This window comes from Chiloscyllium punctatum, chromosome 5, assembly GCF_047496795.1.
Source record: "Chiloscyllium punctatum isolate Juve2018m chromosome 5, sChiPun1.3, whole genome shotgun sequence".
In the NCBI taxonomy this organism is placed as follows: Eukaryota; Metazoa; Chordata; class Chondrichthyes; order Orectolobiformes; family Hemiscylliidae; genus Chiloscyllium; species Chiloscyllium punctatum.
In genome coordinates, this window is record NC_092743.1 from 65948146 (window position 1) to 65961715 (window position 13570).

The 13570-nt window shown below is 40.0% G+C and overlaps 1 protein-coding gene across 4 annotated transcripts in view; it reads right to left on the reverse strand.

Annotated features, from left to right (window-relative positions):
* The window catches only part of prkdc (protein kinase, DNA-activated, catalytic subunit), a 255219-nt gene that overhangs the window by 12022 nt on the left and 229627 nt on the right, over window positions 1–13570 (reverse strand). For 2 of the 4 annotated variants that reach the window (XM_072570496.1, XM_072570493.1), the window contains exons 80-82: window positions 13207–13290; window positions 11832–11921; window positions 10323–10394 (exon numbers count right to left, since the gene is read on the reverse strand). In XM_072570496.1, coding sequence (XP_072426597.1) covers window positions 10323–10394; window positions 11832–11921; window positions 13207–13290 — 246 coding nt within the window. Of the gene's footprint in view, window positions 1–10322; window positions 10395–11831; window positions 11925–13206; window positions 13291–13570 lie in introns of all 4 variants that reach the window. The other 2 variants (XM_072570494.1, XM_072570492.1) reach the window with 1 other exon arrangement.

Sequence of the window (13570 nt, forward strand, 5' to 3'; positions counted from 1 at the left end):
GATGTCAAGTTGATAATACAAATGGGAACCTAATTGAATATAGAAAACTCTGAGAACTGAAGGAAGTAGTAAAAGAGGCAAAGAAGCAGCTGCCAGCAAACAAAGAATCTATAGGCATATTAATTGTAAAGGATAGTAAAGGAATGAGGCTTATCAGGGACTAAAAAGATTAACACAGGCAAAAAAAGGTCAGGGGGCTGGGAGGGAATGTTTACAAGGCCTTCCGCCTGGCATTCTGGCTTTTCAATATGTTCCACTAAGATAAACAGTTATCTCCGGGATCTTTACAGGTGCAGCTTGCTCAGGGATATTTTCTAGTCGCTCATCAAGAGGGCAATCAGATTTGACACTGAAAGATGTTTCAGAGACAGGATCAGCAGCTTGTTCAATGGAAGGCTTTCTCAACTGAAAATTAACAAAACTTCCAAGCCTGCAAAATACTGTTCAAATAGAAGAGTTGAAAGAAATGTCAGGTGTTTTTCCTTAAATGAGTCCAAGCAAACAAGATTATCTGAAAACATATGGTTTCCAAGAACTACTTTGTTGAGAAAGTTGTTTTCCTTTCATTCACCTCTTTTTAAAAAAAAATCCACTTATCCACTATATTTCAAACTTCAGTCAATAAACATGAAGCACTGTCATAACAAAATTAATACTTCACAAATTTCTCTATCAAGGAAAAAGATACATTGAAGCAATTATGAAACAGGAGATAGTCGTCATACCAGATGTGCTGATAATTGATAAAGTGAAGTTACTATAAAGGTTGTACTTCAAATTGATAAGTCACTCAGACTAGATGGCATGCATCCAAGTTTATTAAAGAAGTAAAAGAGAAAATTGGTAATAGATTGGTCATAATCTTCCAATCTTTAGATATACTGGTAAAATGAGAGGGCTAGAGAAAATCATAGAATCCCTACAGTGTGGAAGCTGGCCATTTGGCCCATCGAGTCCACATCAGCATTCCAAAGACATCTCACCCAGACCCAGACCCTGCACTCCCCTCGGCGAAAGTGAGGATTGCAGATGCTGGAAAGTTTAGATTAGAGTGGAGCTGGAAAAGCACAGCAAGTCAGGCAGCATTCGAGGAGCAGGAAAATCGACGTTTCGGGCAAAAGCCCTTCATCAGGAATAAAGGCAGGAAGCCTCCAGGGTGGAGAGATAAATGGATTGGGGGGGGAGCGGGGGGGGGGGGGTGGTGGTGGTGGGGTTGGGGCTGGGGAGAAGGTAGCAAAGAGTACAGTAGGTGAATGGGGGTGGGAATGGAGGTGATAGGTCAGAGAGGAGGCTGGGGGAAGGTAGCAAGGAGCAGAATAGGTGACTGGGGGTGGGGATGGAGGTGATTGGTCAGAGGAGAGGATGAGAGGATGGAGCGGATAGTTGGGAAGAGAGATTGGCAGATAGGACAGGTCATGGGGACAGTGCTGCGCTGGAAGTTTGGAACTAGTGTAAGGTGGGGGGGGGGGGGGGGGGGCGGAGGGGGGAGGGAGGAATGAAAATGAGGAAACTGAAGTCCACATTGATGCCCTGGGGTTGAAGTGTTCCAAGGCGAAAGATGAGGCGTTCTTCCTCCAGGCGTCGGGTGGTGAGGGAGCGGCGGTGGAGGCGGCCCAGGACCTGTATGTCCTCAGCAGAGTGGGAGGGGAGAGTTGAAATGTTGGGCCACTGGGTGGTGGGGTTGATTGGTGCGGGTGTCCCAGAGATGTTCCCTGAAGTGCTCTGTGAGGAGGCATCCAGTCTCCCCAATGTAAAGGAGGCTGCATTGGGAGCAACGGATACAATAAACAACATTGGTGGATGTGCAGGTGAAACTTTGATGGATGTGGAAGGCTCCTTTGGGGCCTTGGATGGTGGTGAGGGAGGAGGTATGGGTGCAGGTTTTGCAATTCCTGCGGTGGCAGGGGAGGGTGCCAGGACGGGAGGGTGGTTTGTTGGTGAGGGGGTGGACCTGACCAGGTAGTCACAGAGGGAACGGTCTTTGCGGAAAGAGGTGGGGAGGGAAATCTATCTCTGGTGGCGGGGTCCGTTGGGAGGTGGCAGAAATGTTGGCGGATGATGTGGTTTATGAGAAGGTTGGTAGGGTGGAAGGTGAGGTCCAGGGGGTTCTGTCCTTGTTACGGTTGGAGGGTGGGATTTGAGGGCGGAGGTACGGGATGTGGATGAGATGCGTTGGAGGGCATCTTCAACCATGTGAGAAGGGAAATTGTAATTTCTAATGAAGGAGGCCATCTGGTGTGTTTTGTGGTGGAACTGGTCCTCCTGGGAGCAGATACGGCGGAGGCGGATGAATTGGGAATACGGAATGGCATTTTTGCAGGAGGTAGAGTGAGAAGAGGTGTAATCCAGGTAGCTGTGGGAGTCGGTGGGTTTTTAAAACATGTCCAGCACCTTCTCTCCCATCCTGTAACTCTATACTTCCCATGGCTAATCCACCTATTTTGCACATCCCTGAACACTATGGGCAATTTAGCATGGCCAAGCCACCTAATGTGCTCATCTTTGGACTGTAGGAGGAAACCGGACCACCCAGAGGAAACCCACATACACATAGGGAGAATGTGCCAACTCCACATGGACAGTCACCCAAGGATGGAATCAAACTGAATCCCTGGTTCTGTGAGGCAGCAGTGCTAACCACTGAGCCACCATACTGCCCATTGTTACATCTTTTTTCTTGTAAAACGTTACATCTTTTTTAAAAAAAAGGATAAACCCAGCAACCTCAGGCAAGTGTCTTTAATTTCAATTATGAAAGAATGTTCCAAAATGATAATACAGGGCATTTTTAACAGCTGCGTAGACAAAGATTGATTATTTAAGGAAAACTGACATGATTTGTCAAAATTAAATAGTGTTTAAATAACTAGATTGATTTTCTGATCAGGTAACAGAGAAGATAATGCATTTGAAGTGAAAAAGTCTATCGAGTCATAGAATCATAGAGCACGGAAACAGACCCTTTCATCCAACATGTGCATGTTTCCCAAACTAAACTAGTCCCATTCGCTTGCATTTGGCCCATATCTTTCTAAATCTTTCCTATTCATGTACTTGTCTAAATGTCTTTTAAATGTAATTGTACCTGCATCTACCAGTTCTTCTGGCAGTTTACTCCACATACTAACCACCATCTATGTGAAAAAGCTGCCCTCAGATCCCTTTTCAATCATTCTCTTCTCACCTTAGAAATTATACACTCTAATTTTAAACTCCTCAGCTTTGAGGAAAAGACTTTATCTATGTCCCCCCATGATTTTATAAAGGTCACTCCTGAATCTCCTAATGTCCAGTGAAAAAAGTCTCAGTTTATCCAGCCTCTCCTTATATCTCAAACTCAAATGACTGCCTGATATTTATAGTGTCTTAGTTGTGTATCCACACAAAGGGAAACAACTTCTTTACGCCAACCCCATGAAAATCCTCCAGAAATTCCTTGTGAATACTAAAATCTTATATCAAAAAGCCATAAAATTGTAAAAATAGCAACAGAAGGCTTTTGATAAAGTGTCATATTTGCCAGCAATGTTGAATCCCAGGACAGGAAACAAAGCTTAATAATGAATGTTTTTCAGCGTGGAAGAGGGCATGGGGGACACTGTTTTTCTTGATCTATATTAGTGTCTACGTTTTAAAATGCAGATTGCAATTCCAAAATCTTCAGGTGACACAAAACTTCAAAATATATGCATGGTGAGCATGTTATTGATACATATCAAGAGACAGGATAGGAAATGGTTGGACATATACAGGTGAAATTGAATTCAGAGAAGTACAAAGTGATACCTTTGTTAATTCTAGGCTGAACCACTCTAAGGCACCTCTCTGGCTGGTACCTCATGTTGCTATGATCCAGAACCCTACTGCTTGTATTCTAATTCACATCAAGACCCCCTGTTCATCCATCACTCTTATATTCAGTGACCTTCACTGGTTTCCGATTAAGTGACCAATCTATTTTAAAGACTCTATCCTCATTTTCAAACAAGCCCTTCATATCTCTGGAATCTCCTCTGGTACGACAAGCTTCCAAGATAATTGCACTTCTCCAAATGTGGCCTCTTGAGGATCCCTGATTTCAATTATTTCACCACTGGTTTCTAAAGCTTTAAGCCCTGAAATTTCCTCCCAAAAACCTGTTTTCCTTTCTTTCTTCCTTTATGATACCCTTTGACTGAAGTTTTAGTTATCTGTCGTACTCTCTCCTTATTTAACTCAGGCCCAAATGTTTTGTTTTATAATGTTCCTGGGAGGCATCTTGGGATGTTTTACTATGTTAAAGGCTGTAGATAAATAGAATTTGTCATGATGGCAAATGCAGCCAACTGCATTATTGCAGCCAACTTGTGTACATGTGATACAGTGCATGCATGTAATAAAGGACACTAATATATTACCTAAGTATAATCAAACTGCTTCACAGACAAGTTAATAGTTTTAAACATGTAATTGTACAAACTAGCCTCAAGTTGTCAACACAAAGTCACTTCCCACAAACAGCAAATGAGCTAAAGTGATCAGTTAATTAGATTAATGCATAGGCCTTGTTCTTTGCCAACAGAAATAACCTGTATATGCACTTCATCTGTTTCAACACAACAAAATAGGTGATAACTATCCTCTGTTCATTTTTCAGGTTAATGTCTTGATCAATCAGAATCAACTTGCTTAATTTAAAATGTAAACAAAGCTGTTAGTTAACTGCCAATTATCATTAGCTGGTGCTTTCTAAATATCATATCTCTATCAATCAGAGTCCACTTGTCAAAAAATAAACAGTCTCTTTTCAAAAAGTATGAATGCTTTTCTTCCTTAAATTGTTATTCTTGCGCATTTCCTGATGAGTGCAAAGCAAAAAACTTCAATAAAATGTGCCTTTACTTTTTGACAATGAGATGATTTAATAATATCGATTGGGGAATAAACATTAGTCAGGATAACCAGTCTTTTTACATCATATTACACTTATCTAAGCAGGCAGATGTCACTTTGATTTACCACTTTACTGCAAGGATGTCACACTGGACAGTACACTACTTCCTCAATGTTCCAAAGTGTGAGAGTTTAAGCACAGGAAGTTCTATTTGTTTTGTTTGCGAGGTTGATCCATGTGATAAGCAGCAGAAAACAACACTGTGTTATGCAACTGGCTGTGCCTAGTGCAGAGAGATTTTATTTTTAGATTGGGTGCTTTTGTTCTGATTGTATCCTCAAAGTGGGGGAAAAACTCACTGTTTCCTCGGTCTTTTCAGCTGAAGTTTTACTGGAGATCTGAAGTTTAACATGCCCAAATTTGGGCAAAGGCTGCTTTAAAGGTGACAAATCATGGAGTGTTTCAGCTAGAAAAGTAGAGCAAATAAACCCTTGGTCTAACAGCTGGAAGAGAAGTTGATTGGAAAGTGGTCGGGGAAATTATACCACTTTTTTGTGACAAGTTCACCAAGTTAGTTATGTGCTCCAATCTCTAGGTTAGACTTTTAACTCTGATTCAAAACTGCTACAAACTGACAATGCTTGATGTGATGTGAACATATCTGAGTGTACACAACCACAATACAAGTGCAACAATTATACGTTGCCCCTTTCAGGCCATAAGGCATAGAAGTAGGCTATTCAGCCCATTGAGTCTACACTATTCAATGATCTCATAATCCTCAATGCCACTTTTCTGCCTTTTCTCCATAACCCTGGATTGTAATACAGTTTAAAAAACCATCTTTCTTAGCCTTGAATATGCCTCATGATCCAGCCTCAATAGCTGACTGTTGCAATGAATTTCAAAGAGTCACAAACTTCTGATAGATAAAATTCCTCCTCTTCTCTGTTTTAAATGAGCATACCCTTATTCTGAGATTATGCCCTCTAGTGTTAGACTCTCTTGCAGCTACCTTGTCAAGTACCCTAAGCATGTTTCAAACTCATTGTTCTAAATTCCAACAAGTACACGCCCAATCAACTGAACTTTTCTTAAGAACAGTCATTCCCAATATGTGGTAGCAGCCTGGTTAACGTTCTCTGGACTATCTCTACTCCAATTCCCTTAGATAAGGTGCCTAAATCTATTCACTGTATTTCATCTGGGGTCTGACTAGTGCCTTGTATGGTTTTACAAAACTTCCTTATTTTTATACTCCATTCCATTTGAAATAAAGCCATTTACATTGATGAGAATTCCAAATATAGAATCAGAATGTGCTGAGACACTAATTGTTTTCTTTATTTACTCATGGAATGTGGGTTTTGTTGGAAAGGCCAACATTTATTTGCGATCCTTTGAGAAGGTGATGGTGAGCTGCCTTCCTGAATTGCTGCAGTCCATTTTGTTTAAGTAGACCCACAATGCCACTGGGGAGTCAACTCCAGGACTTTACCCTTTGACACTGAAGGAACAGCAATATATAGGATGGTATGCAACATGAAGGGGAATGTACAAATGTGGCTTTCCCATGTAACTGCTGTCCTTGATGAATGTTTGCAATGCATCTTGTTGATTGTGCTGCTACTGAAGGTCAGTGATGGTGGAGGGAGTGGATCTTTGTGGATTTTGTGCCAATCAAACAAGCTGCTTTGAGCTGGATGGTGTCAAGCTTCTTCAGTGTTTTGAGGCTGCACTCATCCAGGCAAATAAGCAGTATTTCATTACACTACTGACTAATGCCTTCTAGATGGTGGAGTCAGGAGGTGAGTTACTCATTGCAGGATATCTAGCCTCTGACCTGCTCTTGTGGTCACTGTATTTATATGGCTAGTCCAGTTCATTTTCTGGTCAATAGTCATCTCAGTAAGGGACTAAGATTGTACGCAGTACTCCAGGTGTAGTTCTGTTAGTACCTTGTACAATTGCAATAATGCTTCCCTATTTTTATGCTGTTTTCCTTTACCAATAAATGCCAAATTTCCATTTGCCTTTCTTATTACCTGCTGTACCTGCATAGTCGTTCTCAGCGATTCAGGCATGAGGACATAGATTCTTTGGCACCAAAACATTCTGACATTTCTATACGTTTGGATAATATGTTGCCTTTCTATTCTTGGACCAAAATGGATAAACTCACACTTATCCATAGAGTCATAGAGATGTACAGCACAGAAACAGACCCTTTGGTCCAACGCATCCATGCCGACCAGATATCCGAACCTAATCTAGTCCCACCTGCCAGCACTTGGCCCATATTCCTCAAAAGGATATATTGGCACTAGATGGGGTGGAGAGGAGGTTCACTAGGTTGTTTCCAGAGTTGAGGGGGTTGGTTTATGAGGAGAGACTGAGTAGACTGGGATTATATTAAGAAGAATGAGAGAGGATCATATAAAATTATGAAGTGAACAGATAAGTTAGAAGTAAAGAGGATGTTTCCATTGGCATAGTTCCACTAATTAGATTAGATTAGATTAGATTACTTACAGTGTGGAAACAGGCCCTTTGGCCCAACAAGTCCACACCGCCCCGCCGAAGCGCAACCCACCCATACCCCTACATCTACCCCTTAAACTAGGACAACAGGACATAGCCTCAAGATTAGGGGGAGCAGATTTAGGACTGAATTGAGAAGAAATTTCTTCACTTAAAGGCTTGTAAATCTATGGAATTCCTTGCCCAGTGAAGTCATTGATGCTCCTTCAGTAAATGTCATTAAAGCTAAGATAGATTTTTTTTGAACAATAAAGGAATTAAGGGGACAGTGAGAGCATGGATAAGTGGAGCTGAGGTCACAAAAAGATCAGTCATCACCTTATTGAATGGCGGAGCAGGCTTGAAGGGCCAGATGACCTACTCCTGCTCCTAGTCCATATATTCTTTATGTTCTTATAAACCCTTCCTATTCATATACCCATCTCGATGCCTTTTAAATGTTGTAATTAAACCAGTCTCCACCACTTCCTCTGACAACTCATTCCATTGACGCACCACCCTCTGTGTGAAAAAGTTGCCCCTTAAGTCCTTTTAAATTTTTCCCCTCTCACCCTAAGTCAATACCCTCTAGTTCTGGACTCCCCCACCCCAGGGAAAAGTCCTGCCCTTCATGATTTTATAAACCTCCCAGCCTCTGGGAAAACAGTCCCAGCCTATTCAGCCTCTTCCTATAGCTCAAATCCTCTGACCCTGGCAACATTCTTTTAAATCTTTTCTGAATCTTTTCAAGTTTCACAACATCTTTCTAATAGGAAGGAGACCAGAACTGCACACACTATTCCAAAAGTGGCCTAACCAATGTCGTGCACAGCCACAACATGACCTCCATGTTAAACTCCATCTGTCAAATTTGGCCTATTCATCAAATCTATCCATATTCATTTGTAAATTACTTCTTTATTTATTGCAACTATTTTCCCACCTATTTTAGTATCATCTGCAATTTTTTTTTTTGGCTGGAATACCTTCAATCCCTATTATCTAAGTCATTAATATAGACTGTAAACTGTTGGGACCCCAAGGGCTGAATCCTGCGGCACCACACTAGTTAGGTTTTGCCAAACAGAAAAAAAACTGTTTATCCCGACTCTCTGCCTTCTATTGGTTAGTCAAATCTCTATCCAAACTCAAATTATCCCTTGTAACCTTACCTTGTGTATTAACCTTTGTGTGGGACCTTATCAAATACCTTTTGAAAGTCAAGTTATACTGCAAGATCCCCAATTATCCACATCGTTTGTCATATCTTCAAAGAACTCTAACAAATTAGTAAACATGATTTACCCCTCATAAAATCATGCTGACTTTGATTACAACAGGATCTTGATCAGATGGGCCAATGGGCTGAGAAATGGCAGATGGAGTTTAATTCAGATAAATGAGAGGTGCTGCATTTTGGGAAAGCAAATCTTAGCAGGACTTATACACTTAATGGTAAGGTCCTTGGGAATGTTGCTGAACAAAGAGACCTTGGAGTGCAGGTTGATAGCTCCTTGAAAGTGGAGTCACAGGTAGATAGGATAGTGAAGGAGGTGTTTGGTATGCTTTCCTTTATTGGTCAGAGTATTGAGTACAGGAGGTGGGAGGTTATGTTGCTGCTATACAGAACATTGGTTAGGCCACTGTTGGAATATTGCATGCAATTCTGGTCTCCTTCCTATTGGAAAGATGTTGTGAAACTTGAAAGGGTTCAGAAAAGAGTTACAAGAATGTTGACAGGGTTGGAGGATTTGAGCTATAGGGAGAGGCTGAGCAGGCTGGGGCTGTTTTCCTTGGAGCGTTGGAGGCTGAGGGGTGACCTTATAGAGATTTATAAAATCATGAGGGGCATGGATAGGATAAACAGACAAAGTCTTTTCCCTGGGGTTGGGGAGTCCAGAACTAGAGGGCATAGGTTTAGGGTGAGAGGGGAAAGATGTAAAAGAGACCTAAGGGGCAACTTTTTCATACAGAGGGTGGTACGTGTATGGAATGAGCTGCCAGAGGATGTGGTGGAGGCTGATGCATTTACAACATTTAAAAGGCATTTGGACGGGTATATGAATAGGAAGGGTTTGGAGGGACACGGGCCGGGTGCTGGCAGGTGGGACTAGATTGGGTTGGGATATCTGGTTGGCATGGACGGGTTGGACCGAAGGGTCTGTTTCCATGCTGTACATCTCTATGACTATGTCCTTTATTACTTCTTCAATAATGGATTCTAACAGTTTCCCTTTGATGTTAAATTTCCTACTTTCTGTCACCCTCTCTTTTTGCATCTGGGTAATATATTAGCAGTCTTCCAACCCTCTGGAATCTTTCCTGCATTCATGAGATTTTGGAATATTATAACCAATGGAACCACTGTTTCTGTTCCCGCTTCCTTCAAGAGCCTAAATTTATAATTATTTAAAAGTTTTATTTGTCATAAAGTGTATTGAATTTAACTTGCACGTACCTTTCGAACCAAAAGAAATCATACAGAAAAATCTGGCTCACAGAATCTTAACTTTCTGATCTCAAACCTTCCAATCAGCATTCAATTGTGTTTTAAGTAACATTGATAACAGCAAAGAAAGTCCTGTGACCAATGTTTTAACAAACGTTGCCAAAGAATAGACAAGCATGGTGCCATATCCACCAGACTTGACCATACCATCATATGGTTATGCAAGGAAGACATAGTAAATCTGAGGATAAGGGCTCCGGTACATCTCCCATGCAGTTTCACTTTAAAAGCTTTCAAGGCAGCCGTAATATACATCCATCTACTGCCAAAATAGGAGACTGATAGGAAAGCATTCTCCATCAAACAACAGCAAATAATCAATTTTGTAGGGAAGCTTAGATAATGGAGAATTGGTGAAGACAGTTAGATTAGTTGTACAGTTTAATGACTATCATGAAACATAATAATGTCTGTTCTCACCTTAATAAGTCTGGTGGTACAGCTCGCTCACACTGTCTGAAAGCTTTGACTGTTTCAGTTCGACTGGCTTTCCTGAGAGTAAAAACATTCAAATTATTAGTCAACCCTTAATAATTCTGATTGATCAAATTTGAAGACATGCTCATCAAACCCAAGCACATTTCTGCATTTTGAAGCTCTTATTTGAACAGTTAGACTCAACCAGAAGAGAGTTTTATTTTTATACTTTTAATAAGGAAAATGAGGTGTTGGTTCCATCCACCAGCCTTATGGTAGATCTGGATTCAGTCAGCTAGTCTCACCAGCACCTTGTATAATTGCAGTAAGACTTCCCTGCTCTATTTTTTACTCCTTAGATCTCTAACGAATTGGCTTTTGAGCTATTTTTGTGTCCTCTGCAAATTTGGCAACAATATATTCTTCTTCTTCCTCCAAACCATTTAACATATTTTGCCAATAACTGCAGTCCCTCATTTTAGAATCATAGAGTGGTAAAAGCACACAAGGAGGGTCTTTCACCTTCGTGCTGGCTTTTTCTGATTAACACTAGTCCCACTACACACCCCTTGATTTCCCTGTGGTTCTGCAAAATTGTTCTGCAGTAGTATTTTTTTACATTCATTCGTGGGAAATGGACATCACTGGCTGGGCCAGCATTTATTACTCATCCATTATGACAGATGTACAAGGTGCTGGTGAGACCAGATCTGGAGTACTGTGAGCAGTTTGGTCCTCTTATTTAAGGAAAGGTAGTATTCATTGGAAGCAATTCAGAAAAGGTTCACTACATGGATCCTCGGTATGGAGAGTTTGACTTTTGGCAAAAGTTAAACAGGTTACCATGCTACTCATTGGAATTTAGAAGAATGAGAGGTGACCGCATTAAAATATATATAGGATTCTTAAGAGATTTGACAGGGTAAGTGCTGAAAGGATGATTCCCCTTATGGGAGAGTCTGCAACCAGGCAGCATTGTCTCAGAATAAAAGGGTACCAGTTTAAGATTGAGATGAGGAGGATGGTCAACCACATTTTGGGTCTGGAGTCAATTGTAGGCCAGATCAGGCAAGGACACCATTTCTTTAGTGAGCAAGATGGATTTTGCAATTGACACAGCTGCCATTAGGTTTCAATTCCAAATTTTTATTCAGTTATAATTTCATCATCTGCCATGGAGGAATTTAAATGCAATGACCCAAAATAATACATTATCTGCATTACCAATCCAGTTACATTATTGCAATGCCACTGCCTCATCTAACTCAATGAAACTTTGGAGATAAACTGATGGTTACAATTACAAATTAGTTGTATCATCGAGTTTATTTCAATTTTGGTCCTACTTATTTGATACATGGTTTCAATTGTTAGCCTCTGAAATGTTCCTTCACATATATTTGAGCATAAATATTCTTATATCATCTTTTGAGTCAGCATATAAGACTGAAAAAACTGAAGCACCCAAAATGCTGAAAAGACTAGATTCTGTTCAAGACACATTTTACTCACATGTACATTTGTCCATATAGGGTTGTAACATCACTCTTTGATCCTGATATTCTTTGTAGCCATTCACTAAACAGTTCTTTAGGTGATGGTCTTCTTGGTACAGTTTAGAAATAAAAATAAATATAAGTTGGTCATGATAGAAAGCCTTTGTCGAAATTTTACTGATTTTGTCTGCAAACATTGAGTCAAACAAAGGTTCTCAAGTGCTGTTTTCTGAAAAAGAGTGTTTGAGCTCAAACATAAACTCTGTTTCTCTCTCCCTTGATGCTATCAGACCTGATGAGTTTCTCAAGCATCTTCTGTTTATAGTTCAAATTCCAGAATCTGCAGTATTTTGCTTTTACTTGCATGGTTAGAATAACATCCATATTTTCCCTACTATTTCTCCAAAATAAAGCATGATGGTTATGTTCTTTTTATATAACTTTGCCAAGCTGTAGTGCAGCCCTTAGTGATTGATGTTTTTGTATAACAAGACCCTTTAATTCCGCTACCCTACCTAGGTTTCCACTCTACACGTCCCACCAGAGGGTGCACTATTGGGAAATCCTGCAAATACTTGAGCAACAATGAACTATGAAAACTTCTACTTTCACAGTTAAATTTGCCTAAAACACTTGAAAAGTAGCATTTGTTGAATATAACATACCGTGTTTTTGCCAGGACACTATGTTCATAATTACTATTCACTGACTCCAAAATGCTAAATTTATATTTGTGGAATGTTGTTAATTGCATTAAAAACAACAACGTTTCAAGTTTATCTCTGGCATTTTAACTTCTATCTTAACCTAATTGTAATAATTTAGCTTGCTATCTGAAAAGTTAAACTGGCAATGAAAGATAATCAGTCTTTATCTTCTTAGCTGATTGTGCGAATACTTCAATATTATCAACTGTTTAACCTACTTCTGACATCACTACTGCTGGATGCCTTAAAATCCTTTCAACTTTCTACCAGATTCAAACTGCTGAGAAACTGAAAATCCACACAGTAGAGATCACTAGATCTTTGTGGACAGCTTTCTTCAAAGTCAGCAGGGAGTGCCATTGCTTCTCCGTTAAGTGCAAATCCAGCTTGTTCTCACCTCACATTTTCAGCAACTTCCCACACAAAAAAATTCAGAGGGAACTGGGAAGGACAAGTTAATTTTCTTGCCACAGAAAATTATGTCAAAAATTTTGGGTTAGAAATTCTAGAAAATACGTGTAAATCAAAATTATGCAGTAAAATTCACTGCTTGGATGATTCAAAGCCTTTATTCACTGTTCACCACATTAAATCACACTGGGCCCAACCACAGAGTGAGTTAGATCTTAACTGTCATTATTATTTGATTTGATATTACATCTTTTCAATCATTTCGAACATTACCTTTTGTGCTCATCCTCAGTCATGTTGCTTAAAAGGAAATCCTTGACTACACAGGTGTTGTCTAGCCATTCTATCAAACCAAGTCTTAAGAGAAAAAAATCAAAATTACAATTTAGGAAATAGCAAACAAAATATATATTGTTTACAATACTTTCTGCTGTATGTCATCAACTATCACTATATTAAGGAAAGCATTCACCATCTGTAATGAAAGCATAAATGTGGTTTTTATATTGCTATTTATGATTTGCAAATAAAGGAAATCTCTCCCTATAGGAAAATGATGATTATGCAAGCAGTTGAATACTCAGCTCCCATGCAAAGTGTTGCATGTTTAAGTCCCAGTACTGCAACTGAAATTTGC